General features: G+C 30.8%; 2 protein-coding genes across 2 annotated transcripts; one reads left to right on the top strand and one right to left on the bottom strand.

Moving 5' to 3' along the window:
* Window positions 1–2,328: 2,328 nt before the first annotated feature.
* LOC134721760 (neuropeptide-like protein 31) lies at window positions 2,329–4,509 on the bottom strand. The gene is made up of 3 exons (XM_063584961.1): window positions 4,412–4,509; window positions 3,649–3,659; window positions 2,329–2,542 (listed from the first exon to the last, which is right to left on the bottom strand). Exons 1-3 carry the CDS (start codon window positions 4,476–4,478, stop codon window positions 2,381–2,383), a joined length of 240 nt encoding a protein of 79 aa, XP_063441031.1. The 5' UTR covers window positions 4,479–4,509; the 3' UTR covers window positions 2,329–2,380.
* Window positions 4,510–8,626: 4,117 nt separating this feature from the next.
* LOC134722966 (transcription factor SPT20 homolog) lies at window positions 8,627–9,825 on the top strand. The gene is made up of 2 exons (XM_063586600.1): window positions 8,627–8,640; window positions 8,709–9,825. Exons 1-2 carry the CDS (start codon window positions 8,627–8,629, stop codon window positions 9,823–9,825), a joined length of 1,131 nt encoding a protein of 376 aa, XP_063442670.1.
* The last annotated feature ends 3,118 nt before the right edge of the window (window positions 9,826–12,943 follow it).

Genomic DNA, 12,943 nt, shown 5'->3' with positions numbered 1-12,943 from the left:
AAAAAAGGAGTACATATCAACAAATTGTAATGAACAATATTTTCAAGACAAAGTTTTACTTACCAGTTTGCACAGCAAATGATCCAATAAGGACTAAAGCCACCAACACTATGACACTGATATGATTCATTTTTTTCTGTTCAAACTATTTGCATGAAGAAGCCGATTTCTGAAAATTAACCTGTACTCTTGCTGACAATTGCCATCGCTTTATATATACTTTGTTCAATCAACTCACTGCAGATCTGTTAATCAAGAGGAAGAAATAATCACACACATGTTTCTGTTATAATGTGATCAAAGTTAAAACACAAATGTCAGTGCATAACATAATATGTATACATTGTCAAATTATTTGCAAGAATGGAAATTGAAAAAGAGGAAATGTAGAATATTTCATCATTATGATTCATTTATAGAATAATATAGAGATTGTAGTAAGTAACAAAATCAGAGTTCTGCTAGAGACCGCTTTTAATTTAACAGTCTGCACAAAAACTGTTTAAAAACAACCCAGCAATTTATCAAAATGTATTAATTTCGCAGTTCACAGGTTTTCTGTCTTTTCAAGATCGGTTTTGCATTGCGAATGTTTATGTGTAGTAGGAAACACATTCATTGTCGACGCTTCCAAAAGAGGTTATGCAATTCCCTCAATTTAAGGGTTTTACATTGACTTGTTTCTTCTTTTAAATGACCTGATAAAATTCAATGCATTACGGGGTATTTAAGAATCTGTGCAAGATAAGTTGTTTTCTTACACCATTATTTTAACTAAAAGCATTTGTTTCGTTTTTAAATATCTGTATGAAATATGAAAATATAGAGACGTGGTATTAATACCAACGAGACAACTCTGCACTAGAGCTTGAATTATAATCGTTCGTTGCATAGATATTTGAAAATAAAATCTGAAATTTACTCAAGAATGTTCAATAGATATTTCTTTATTATTTATGTGAGGAAACTCGCGGTCTCTTTTATAAAAAAAATATAATGAAAATCAAAGACTAACAATAAAACAAAACATAAGCTTTTTCAAAAGCTTTCGGAATCTTCAGTTTTGGCATTTTGATGTTTGATAACAGAAAACCGACAAACAGAAAAAACCGCAGGCCAAGTAGATGGTACTCTTGAAAGGTGTAAATCCTGATCCACATTAAAACCATAGAATGATTATGGCAAGTGAAGGTTTAAATAAATTTGAGAAACAATATCACTGACCTGATAATTTATAAGTTATATATAGAAGTTTCACTTTGTAAATATAGCTGTTTCTCAAACCATACCTCTTTTGGGGAGATCTTGAATATTCAGAGAAAATTAATGTTGTTTGCATACTGCTTCCCAGTTATGCTCTCTGTGTTCCATCTCACAAATACATAACTCGGGAATCTTACCAGTTAATATAAATGTGTATATTGTTAACATTAACATTTGTGGTAACCTTTCGAGGTAGGGGCAGTTAAGAAAATAAGTGTTAGTTTTAACTGAGAAGTTCAGGGCATATAAACGTTGAAAGTATGCCGCACAGCCCTATATTTTGACCTTTTAAAAATCGTAGTGCATATAAACTTTCTATTCCCATAAGATTTTTTTTTTTCAAAACTTCATAGTAAAAGTGGTACAGTTTTAGCCGTAAAAGGAGTTTTTATTGGATATTGCATTGTAAATATTTACAGAAATACAACCTATAGAAAATGTTAATTGAAATGTATTACGTAACTACAGATTAGGTCATAACGAACTTGCAGTGCAGTTCAGAATTCAACTTAATGTTTAATCATTAAAAGAGCACTAGCTGTCAAATTCATGGTCACCGATTTGATGCAAATTGTCATATTTGATTTATAACTATGTAAAACATTTATTCAAACTATCAAAAGTCTAAATGAACAGTTTTCAGAGCATGGGGTCGATAATATGTAGGTTCGTTTCGTGTGTATTTTAGTTTAGCCGCCATCTAATTAACTGTCGAGTTGACATTAAAATGACCATATAAGCAATATTCAATAACGAGGTATTATCAGGGACATTATTTTGGCCACTGGAATTGAAGAAAAGTGTAAACGAGTTTGTTGTTTTCTGGTTTCTGTAAAACAGCAAAATGCCAAAATTGAAGATTCCGAAAGATTTTTAAAAGGCTCGAGTTTTGTTAAACGCAATGATGTTCTATCAAGATTAAGAATTTAAACTTTCAAAATAATATTGTCATGTTTTGATTCATTTCAATACCATTTATAAAACATTTGTGTATTGCCGTCATCAAATCAATCAACTATAACGATAATGTTGGATGACTATATTCAAATAAAAATCAAGTCGAAAATCAGTTAATCTTTAATTATCTATCATAAATATCGACATTGTTAATTTTTTGTTAATATTTATAAAGGTAGCCTTTGTTTCCGTATGGTCCTCCCCAGGGACCGTTATTCCAGCCTTTATTCCAGCCATAATTTCCATGATATCCAGTGTATCCGTTATAACCATGGTAACCATTGTTGTATGCATATGGTGAGTTATATCCTGGATAATAATCCTAAAATATGAAGAAAAAAAGATTTTAGATTAAAACCATGATTGATGTTGAAATAGAAATCAATTAAAATCTACGTTTTATCTATTAAAAAAATGACACTGTATCAATAAAGTAGCCGATGATTCAAGCCTTCTTCTTTATTTTATGTGAAACTTTCCTGTTACATATATCAATAAAAAATTATTTTTATCTTATAGATTGGTGACCATTCAGCAACTACACAAACAATTAAAAAATGTTATGGTAATCGCATAACAATGATTTCTCCAATCCAATTCAACGGGTTAATTTACCTTTGTTTAATACGTGTGGCACCCAATCAATAAATCACTGTTCAGAAACAGGGAATTAAAAAATATGGATCTTTTTAAAAATAAATCAATAAATATTGGAATATAAAATGCAGCTGTATTTAAAATTCAAAATTGATGAAACATTCCAAAATTGAAAAAAAAAACACATTTTGCAATACTTGTGTTTAACTAAGTAAGTTTGCCTTTTTGTGATACAAGAATGATGATATAAAATCCTGTTGCATTTGAAAAAGTGGTCAATTGCTGTTCAATTCTTAAACGAGTAGATTAATAAAGAGGTAACACCATGTAAAAGAGTGACGAATGCTACCAAATTCACATTTAAGTCCAACAATCAAAATGATAATGCTCTGGTAAAAAAAGGGGGGGGGGGAACACGCGACCAAGCATTTGACAATACACAGACTAAAACGAAAACATAAAGCAACACGAAACCAGCCAAAACAGGTTTCATGACTATTTCAATATATCACCAGGACGGCTTGTATTCGTTGAGACAAAACTTTATCATTTGTATTTGATCAAATATATGTTCTGAAACTAAACCGTCACAAATGTTTTGACCCACATTGATTATATTCAAATACAATTGTATTGCTTTTTTATTGCTTAGTTTATTATAAAACCCGTTATTTAAATTTACGCAAATTATATGACTTTATTAAAATGTTGAATTGCAATTCATATGACCGTTTTTATTCATTTGGCCTTTTTTTTTTCTCTTGTCGAGGTAAGCGTCTTACGTTATAATTTTCATGTCATATGACAAACTTTAAAAAATTCTAAACTTACATAGCCTGCATCTGAAAAAAAAGGATTGTCAAATATAAGTCATCTTTTTTTAGTGTGGAACAAATGTTTTTATAATCGCTGTTTGAAACTTGTTTCTTTGTAAACAAAAAATATACTAGAAAAAGATTTGGATAAATTAATTATAGTGCAAACAAATCTAACATTAGAATTTTTTATGCGTCAGTAAATGATGATAAGATAGGTATACAAATTTTTTTGATTAATTATAAGCAGAAAACAATCTATAGCTGACTATGCGATATTTGCTTTGCTCATTGTTGAAGTCCGTACAGTGACCCATAGTTGTTAATTTCTGTGTCATTTTGGTCTCTTGTGGACAATTGTCTTATTGGCAATCATACCACATCTTCTTTTTTTTTTAACAATTTCGAATAACTTACAAGAAGAAGAAAAAATAATTATGAAAGCACATCATTAAATTCTTCCCGTTTTGACTGTTTGTTGTTACAATAATTGCGCTATTTGATAAAAACAAAAGACTAAGTTTAACTGATTCGATTGTGAATATAATGAAGCCTTTTACAATGGAAATGAATTTTTGCATATAGCTTTTGTGCTTATCAAAAGAAATCTGACATATAATAGATTTCAAAAGTTACATTCTATGTTTTAGAAAACAAATTAAAAACATCATGTTATAAATTTCTCAAAGTCAAATATTTGAAAGCCAATGATCTATAAGAAAAGAAACATTAGAATATATCTTTGTTGCCAAAAACCGACATAGATAATCTTTACTTACCACTCTGAGTGGCAAATAATCCAATAAGGACTAATACCACCATAACTGTGAAACTGAGTTTGTTCATTGTATCTGAATCTAAAGCAAGGATACGTTAGTTGCTGAGAAATACGTCTATTCTGGCTGAATAATGTCTGCGCTTTATATACATTTCGCAATTAACCCACTGCAAATCAAGAGGAAGAAACTACCACACACATGTTCCTATTACATTCAGATTAAAAATGTAAATGTATTACATAATCCGTATTCCGTGTCATGTTAGAAGCAAGAATGAAAATAAAAATACAAAAAATACCAAAATAATAAAAAAAATATTGTTCAGTGAACAATCGAAGATCTTTCCACCAAAAAGGATCTTTTTGATATCAAAATATAAAAAAATGAATTGAATGTTAATTCAAGCATCCAATGACAGCTTAATGTACGCTGATTCCAAAAATATATGGTTCCCATACAAAATTTATAAAATAAGGTGATTTTTTTTTTACTTTTAGTTTGAAAAATGTCACTTGCGGTATTGGTTGATAGTTAATTGACACTGATTCCAAAAATATATGGTTCTTTGTACTTTTACATTAGTTTAGTACAAAAAAATGCCACTTCCGGTTTCCAAAAGTAAGTAAGAAATTATCTCACTTATTTATATTTTTTGTGTAAAGCACAAAAAAGCAGTGTTGACAGAGTTCCTGCCCTTGACAAATTTCCATCGATTTGTTCAGATTTGTGTGATGATGGTAAGTAGTCATTACATTGTTGACAGAGTTCCTTTCCTTGTCTAAACCCAAGTCTGGTAAAGCATATATATTTTTGGAATCAGTGTACAATAAGCTGTGATTTTATGCTGGAATGGACATTTATAATCAAATATAATACTTTCATATCAAAATAGATCCTTACTGGTGGAAAGACCTTCATATGTTTTCTGAAAAATTGGGTTTTAATTATCATTTTTATTACTTCCGTCTAGTATTTTTTCCTTTGCTTTTTTTTCTGTTGGACATATGGTATATGATATCGAACAGTTGATATGCTTTTGAAACTGACACCGCGTAACCAAAAACTCTTCGATGTAAGAGTAACCTCCCTGTATACTGTTTTCTTGTTATGTCTTATACATCGCAACCGCATATAAAACCGATTAATTTATTTTACCAAATTGCTCGTTATATCCTCAGGATGTTCTGTTTTATTTTGACCGAAGCTGTATAGAGATTTTATATGAGAGTTATTTCCCTTTTGTGTTTTATATAAGTGAAATATGTTTTAACTGGAAAACCATAAGTGATAGAGGCCAAGGGTCTTTTGATTTGAGGTCATTGGTCCATAAAAATGAAAGATAAGCAGATAAGTCAAGGTCAAAGGTAAAGGTCATGTTAAAAATTTTGATTTTGGCTGGTTATCTTTAATTTTTAGAAATCATATAAGATATCGACAAATATTTTCACACAATTGTTAGTTTCGATGTTGTAGATTTTGACCTTTGTTTTACCTCATATGTTACATGATAAAAGTATGGGACTTTTTGCATTAGGTTGAAAGCCATTTGAACTTGAAAAAACCCCCAACGAAAATGACCTTTTGTAATCCCGGAAGTACATATTTTTTTGTACTAAATTAAAGTAAAAGTATATAGAACCATACATTGTTAGGAACGTTGTCAAGTAAATTATCTTACAATTACGGAAATTACATTTTTCAAACCGGTAAAAAGTAAAAAAACATAATCTTATTATATATATTTTTGTATGAAAACCATAAATATTTGGAATCAGCGTACACTAAATTGTCATCTGAAGCTTGAATTAACATTTTATTCAAATTTTGATATATTTTATATCAAAATAGATCCTTCCTGTTTTCTGAACAATTGGTTTTTAATCATTTTATTATTTTTTGTATTTTTATTTTCATTCTTGCATCTAACATGACACGGAATACGGATTATGTAATACATTTACATTTCTAATCTGAATGTAATAGGAACATTTGTGTGGTTGTTTCTTCCTCTTGATTTGCAGTGGGTTAATTGCGAAATGTATATAAAGCGCAGATATTATTCAGCCAGAATAGAAGTATTTCTCAGCAACTAACGTATCCTTGCTTTATATTCAGATACAATGAACAAACTTAGTTTCACAGTTATGATGGTATTAGTCCTTATTGGATCATTTGCCGCGCAGAGTGGTAAGTAAAGATTATCTATGTTGTTTTTTTGGTAACATAGATGATATATTCTAATGTTTCTTTTCTTATACCTAATCATGCTAATTGGCTTTCAAATATTTGACTTTGAGAATTTCGGATGAAGATAAATGCAGAAAAGTGCTTTGGACACAATAAATTGATAACTTGATGTTTTTTTATTTGTTTTCTAAAACAAAAAATGTTCTATCAAATTGGGAAGTCATAACAACGAAATATCAAAACAGGAAGAATTTTATGATTGCTTTCATAAATATTTCGATGGGTTATTGCCACAACCAAGTAACATAAAATTTGTTAAATTTGGATTTTGGGTCAAAAATGTGTTTTAAAGTCAATGCTTTAATCGCACCAAATTATAGAGCAAAAGGTATACTAGAAGTATTTTTAATTGATAAAACATCAATCAATTATCTATTAATAATTGAATTGTTGGATGCATCAATCATCTATTTATAGATAAGTTACTTGGTCATTATAGAAAAATATTTTATATATTAAAACAATATACCTAAATCAAATATCTGGAGATAAATTGTTTGGCAAAACCAAATTTCAAATTATTTTCACAATTTCTTTATGCCTCAACATTGTGAATAAGGTTAACTGTTTGTTGCTGTCATGTTTACAATACTTAAATCTATTTTTAGCATGCATCATCCACTGTGTCTAAAGATAACCTGTTGCAGCTGTTAAATATAATCAGCAGATGAACGGTCAACAAACTAATAAATCCTGATAATCTTTTGGGTCATTAAGACTTGTGTAAATATAATGTTGATTCGAGGTTAAAACCAAGTATCTTATTTCGTGTTTTTGTTTCATTTACACTATTACACATCTTGTAAATACTAATTTTCTCAGGGAAGGAATGCACATTGCTATTGTTAAAAATGATCATCTTTAAACAATCCAAAAGCAGTTATAGGTATGTATGACATTGTAAATTATATTATGAAAAACATTTATCTAAATATTTTTGATTTTATACTATGATAACAAAATAAGTATTAGCGTTGATGAATAATAATTAATTTTACTCTGAGAAAGATATTATAATTCAGATTTAATATGGATAATAATTAATTCTGTTAAAATGAATCAAATAAATACACAAAACATGGTCTAACTGCATGTTGCTTGAACTATTTATTTTTTTATGTATTATCAAATGTTTTATGTGTCTCATAGTTCACACTGTTTTATTTATCTATTTTTTCTTCAGATTTTTGTCACAGAAATAATAAAGAAAAAAAACAGAGATCATAAAAAAATAGCACCAAGGTAAGATTTTTAAGTATTATATATTTATTTGTTATGTTACATTAGTATTTACAATAGCTCTAATTTTCAAATTATCTATCGATTCATAAAGATAAATGGTCAAATAAGAAGTATCAATGTCAAGCTTATAAAAGACATCTCGATCATGGACAAGAAAAACAAGAGATAACTAACAGGGAACAACTTTAACAATGAGAGAAACAGAGGACCCTTTAAAAATGGGGAAATCATATAGTAAAACAACAAAACTATCAAATTCAAAGTAGAATTAAAATCGTTATGTCCCTTATCAAACGGCACAATAAAAAGCTTAAACTCATTACACGAATGAAAAACAACTGTCGCATAGGAAATATCAAAATTTAAAGACTATAACGTCCAAATGTCATTAACAGAAAATATTTTCGAAGGCTAAACATAGACAATAATTTAAATACATGTTTTACAGGATGGAATGCACAGAATGGTCATCCGATGATGAATGGATGAATGCAATTGCAGTAGAAGAAAATAGTCATTCAATTGAAAACACAACTACCGAGAACAACCTGTCAGTGACAGGAGATAGTCAACGACAGCCAGTCAACACAACGCCTGAAAATATTGGACAAGAGGTTGTTGACACACCACATGACGATATACAACAAGAATTAAATGACACAAGGCCCGTACAGAATGAACAAGAGGGCGATGATACACCACATGAAGATATACAACAAGAATTAAATGACACAAGGCCCGTACATAATGAACAAGAGGGCGATGATACACCACATGAAGATATACAACAAGAATTAAATGACACAAGGCCCGTACAGAATGAACAAGAGAGCGTTGATACACCACATGAAGGTATACAACAAGAATTAAATGACACTAGGCCCGTACAGAATGAACAAGAGGGCGATGATACACCACATGAAGATATACAACAAGAATTAAATGACACAAGGCCCGTACAGAATGAACAAGAGGGCGATGATACACCACATGAAGATATACAACAAGAATTAAATGACACAAGGCCCGTACAGAATGAACAAGAGAGCGGTGATACACCACATGAAGATATACAACAAGAATTAAATGACACAAGGCCCGTACAGAATGAACAAGAGAGCGGTGATAGACCACATGAAGATATACAACAAGAATTAAATGACACAAGGCCCGTACAGAATGAACAAGAGAGCGGTGATAGACCACATGAAGATATACAACAAGAATTAAATGACACAAGGCCCGTACAGAATGAACAAGAGAGCGGTGATACACCACATGAAGATATACAACAAGAATTAAATGACACAAGGCCCGTACAGAATGAACAAGGGAGCAGTGATACACCACATGAAGGTATACAACAAGAATTAAATGACACAAGGCCCGTACAGAATGAACAAGAGGGCGATGATACACCACATGAAGATATACAACAAGAATTAAACGACACAAGGCCCGTACAGAATGAACAAGAGAGCGGTGATACACCACATGAAGATATACAACAAGAATTAAATGACACAAGGCCCGTACAGAATGAACAAGAGAGCGGTGATACACCACATGAAGATATACAACAAGAATTAAATGACACAAGGCCCGTACAGAATGAACAAGAGAGCGGTGATAGACCACATAAAGATATACAACAAGAATTAAATGACACAAGGCCCGTACAGAATGAACAAGAGAGCGGTGATAGACCACATGAAGATATACAACAAGAATTAAATGACACAAGGCCCGTACACTACTGGACGAAAAAACGTCTGTCCATACCAGTAACAGTCGTTCTAAGACTGATAAGGTCTGTTAAAGTTGTAACAGTTCTTAAATTTCACTGCTTCAGTTATTTTGTAACTGTCCCAACTTTAAAAGTGTTTGTCTACAACATAATTCGACTGCAACAACGCAAGAAATAACTGCCACAGACATTAAAGGACTGATACAACTATTTCAAAGTTGCAACAGTTGATTTACAACTGTCCCAACTCGAAAAACGTTGCAACAGTCATAAATAAACTGATTAAACTCCTAAAGGGTTGTCACAGTCGTAATAAAACTGATGCAACTATTTGAAAGTTGTAACAGTTATTTTATTACTGTCCCAACACAGAAAACGTTGAAACAGTCATAAATAAACTGTTTAAACGCAGAAAAAGTTGTAACAGTTAAAATATAATAGCTTCAATCATTGTATAGGCAAAGCTTATTTATAAGCGTAGCAACTTCCAAACATTGATCTTTGTGTATACTTAAAAGTCACGGATACAAAATGTCGGACAGTCAGGCCCGGGATAAAGGTTAAATTATTTGTAAAACAATTTTACCGTGTGAAATATAAGGTTGTGACAAAGAGAAACAACTTTCATTCCCATTTAATACATTAATTTTAGATAGATATTGATTTAAAAAAAAAAAAGTATTTTGAAATATTTGCCGCTGAATACATTTTTGTATTCCTCAGTTATTTATGTAATGTGCTGAATTTATATATTTTTTTAACACTTCCTCGCCCTTATCTCTTCGAACAAATAAAATCGGAACCAGCACTAGATACCTGCAATTTCACTAGATAAAATCAGAGACATATATACACATATATGTCTCTGATAAAATATAACTGCTAACAGAAAAATCGAAAAACGTTACCCAATATATTTGTAAACCAAATGTATCTTTATAACTGAATTAACAGTTGACAATTTTTAATATTATTTTTTTTTTATCAAATTAGTAAGGTGTGAAATCATTCATGCATACACAATTGTTTTCAATATCCGTAGTTTTACGAATCAAATTACTTCATATAACGCTCAATATACATAATATATTCTAAACCTAGCGGGGAACTCCTATTACACACACTTGTCAAACTTATCCCCATGTAAAACTGCTTTATATTTTTTGAGGGCTTATTTCAGACACTTATTCTGAGCTTTTATTCGGGGCTACATTTTTTTCTTTTAAAAATTATAAATATTGCCGTATTTACCATTCTGATTTCTATACATGTAAAAAATATAATCAAAGCTATCACGGACATTAACACTTCTTTTGCAGCTATGGAAAACAAATCTTAAATCTATCCAAATTTAATTTATTCTATTTTATCGTATTTTATTTTAGAATAGTTCAATATTAACTCGACTTTGTACTGTATATTGTACGGAATGGTCTATGAGTTCAATTGTAATTGATACACATGATACATATAAATAGCACGTCAGCATTCACGATTGAGGTAAACAAATATTATCACTCGCGAGAAAAATTCATATTTTCACCGGATTTTTCGCAAACAATTTACCATACATATTTTGTACATATGTAAATACTATAGTAGATGGACGTACTGTACATACAAGACCCGACAAAATAACTAGCGCAAGTGAAAGTTCAAATGTTCAAAACAAGAAAACTCGCATTGTTTCAGACAGGAAAATCAAATCTTCTTTTATTTTTTTTCACATCACGGTTTAGAACTTGATGTATTTGGTCAATTCTAAAGACTGACATCGGATTCTCTTACGTGGTTTCAGTTGATCAGATGTCGTACTAATTACGTTTATCCAAAATATTTTCCCATTTCAATTGTTCAAATTCAAATTATTTAATCTTGTAAATGCTTGTACAATAATGACATACTATTCCATTAGTAAAGAAAACTAACAATGTTACTAGATGTAGACAATATTCTGGGTCCCTTTATATTTTTTTTGTTTGGTGTGAGCAGAGGCTCCGTGTTGAAGGCCTTACATTGACCTATAATGGTGTACTATTATAAATTGTTATTTGAATGGAGATTTGTTTCATTGGCACACACACCCCATCTCCCTATATCTATGACAGTATAGTAATGGAAATTTTAAAAATGGTCACATTTATAAATTACGAAAATGGGTCCCATATTCTGAATTCATATATATGTTCCAGACCGTATGAGTATTTGGACCGTACGCGTACGATCTGGACCGTATGCGTACTTTTTCAAAATATGCATACGGTTGGGAGGCCCCCTCTTTTGTGGAAAAAATTTGGTTGATTATATAGGGATTCATTGAAGCATGACTGGAGTGGGCCCCCTCTTAGGTCAGTCAGCGGACCTTAGAAAAAGTTCTGAATCCGCCACTGTAAATGTAAAAAATACGACGTTTTTATTAGAAGCAAGTGTCACCTTTGGCCAGAGTAACAAAATAGAATTCACGAATATACAATTAAAAAACATTTAATTTCAATTGTTCTCTTATTCACTTTATCCATCTATTTTGTAATAATTACAATTGTATAAATAAGTGTTTGTTTAAATTTAACCCATATTCTCCCAAAACATGTATGATCAGCTGGACCGTACACGTATACGTATACGGTCCGGTCCAAATACTCATATACGGTCTGGAACATATACACCTTAGAAAAAAAACCCAGATTCAGTGACTCGTTTCATCCCAGATGGCAACTATTAAAGAACCTACCAAGTGTATTCATTGTAAATTGTTTTTTTTTCCTGAACATGCATGTAATATTTGCTACTGGACAATAGCAAATTAAAACCCCAAAAATATGCTTCCAAACATAAATATAACTAAATTACAACAAACAGCTCACTAATAGCGCATTATACATGTATGACTTTGTAATGCTTATTGTGTTTATGGAAAACAATGGGAAAATGTTGCTAAACATCTTAGGTCATATATTTAGAACGCATTTATTCAAAAGCAGATAGAATGGATTTGTAGAAAAAACATGAATAAGGGCAGAAAATCACCTATTAGAGTACAAGTCTTTGGTTAAACACAATATATTTGTCATCATTGATGTATCAATGTTGCTTTTGTATACATGGTATAAAAATCAAACTTGGGTTTCTCATCTAAACTTGTTTACATTGCGTTACATCATCCAATATGGCTAGGCCTGTTATAGGTTTTTCATTATCACACTTATGCGGATCTGATTTTGCTCATTGTTGAAGGATGTACAGTTACTAACAATTACATCACTTGGCTTACGATTGATGGTCGTCTTATTGAAATT

Source organism: Mytilus trossulus, chromosome 6, assembly GCF_036588685.1.
Source record: "Mytilus trossulus isolate FHL-02 chromosome 6, PNRI_Mtr1.1.1.hap1, whole genome shotgun sequence".
In the NCBI taxonomy this organism is placed as follows: domain Eukaryota; kingdom Metazoa; phylum Mollusca; class Bivalvia; order Mytilida; family Mytilidae; genus Mytilus; species Mytilus trossulus.
Note: the sequence above shows the minus strand (reverse complement) of the source record. Positions and strands in the feature narration are given on the sequence as shown.

Coding starts and splice junctions, on each gene's coding strand:
- LOC134721760 (XM_063584961.1), bottom strand. CDS start 4,478: ATGAACAAACTCAGTTTCACAGTTATGGTGGTATTAGTCCTTATTGGA.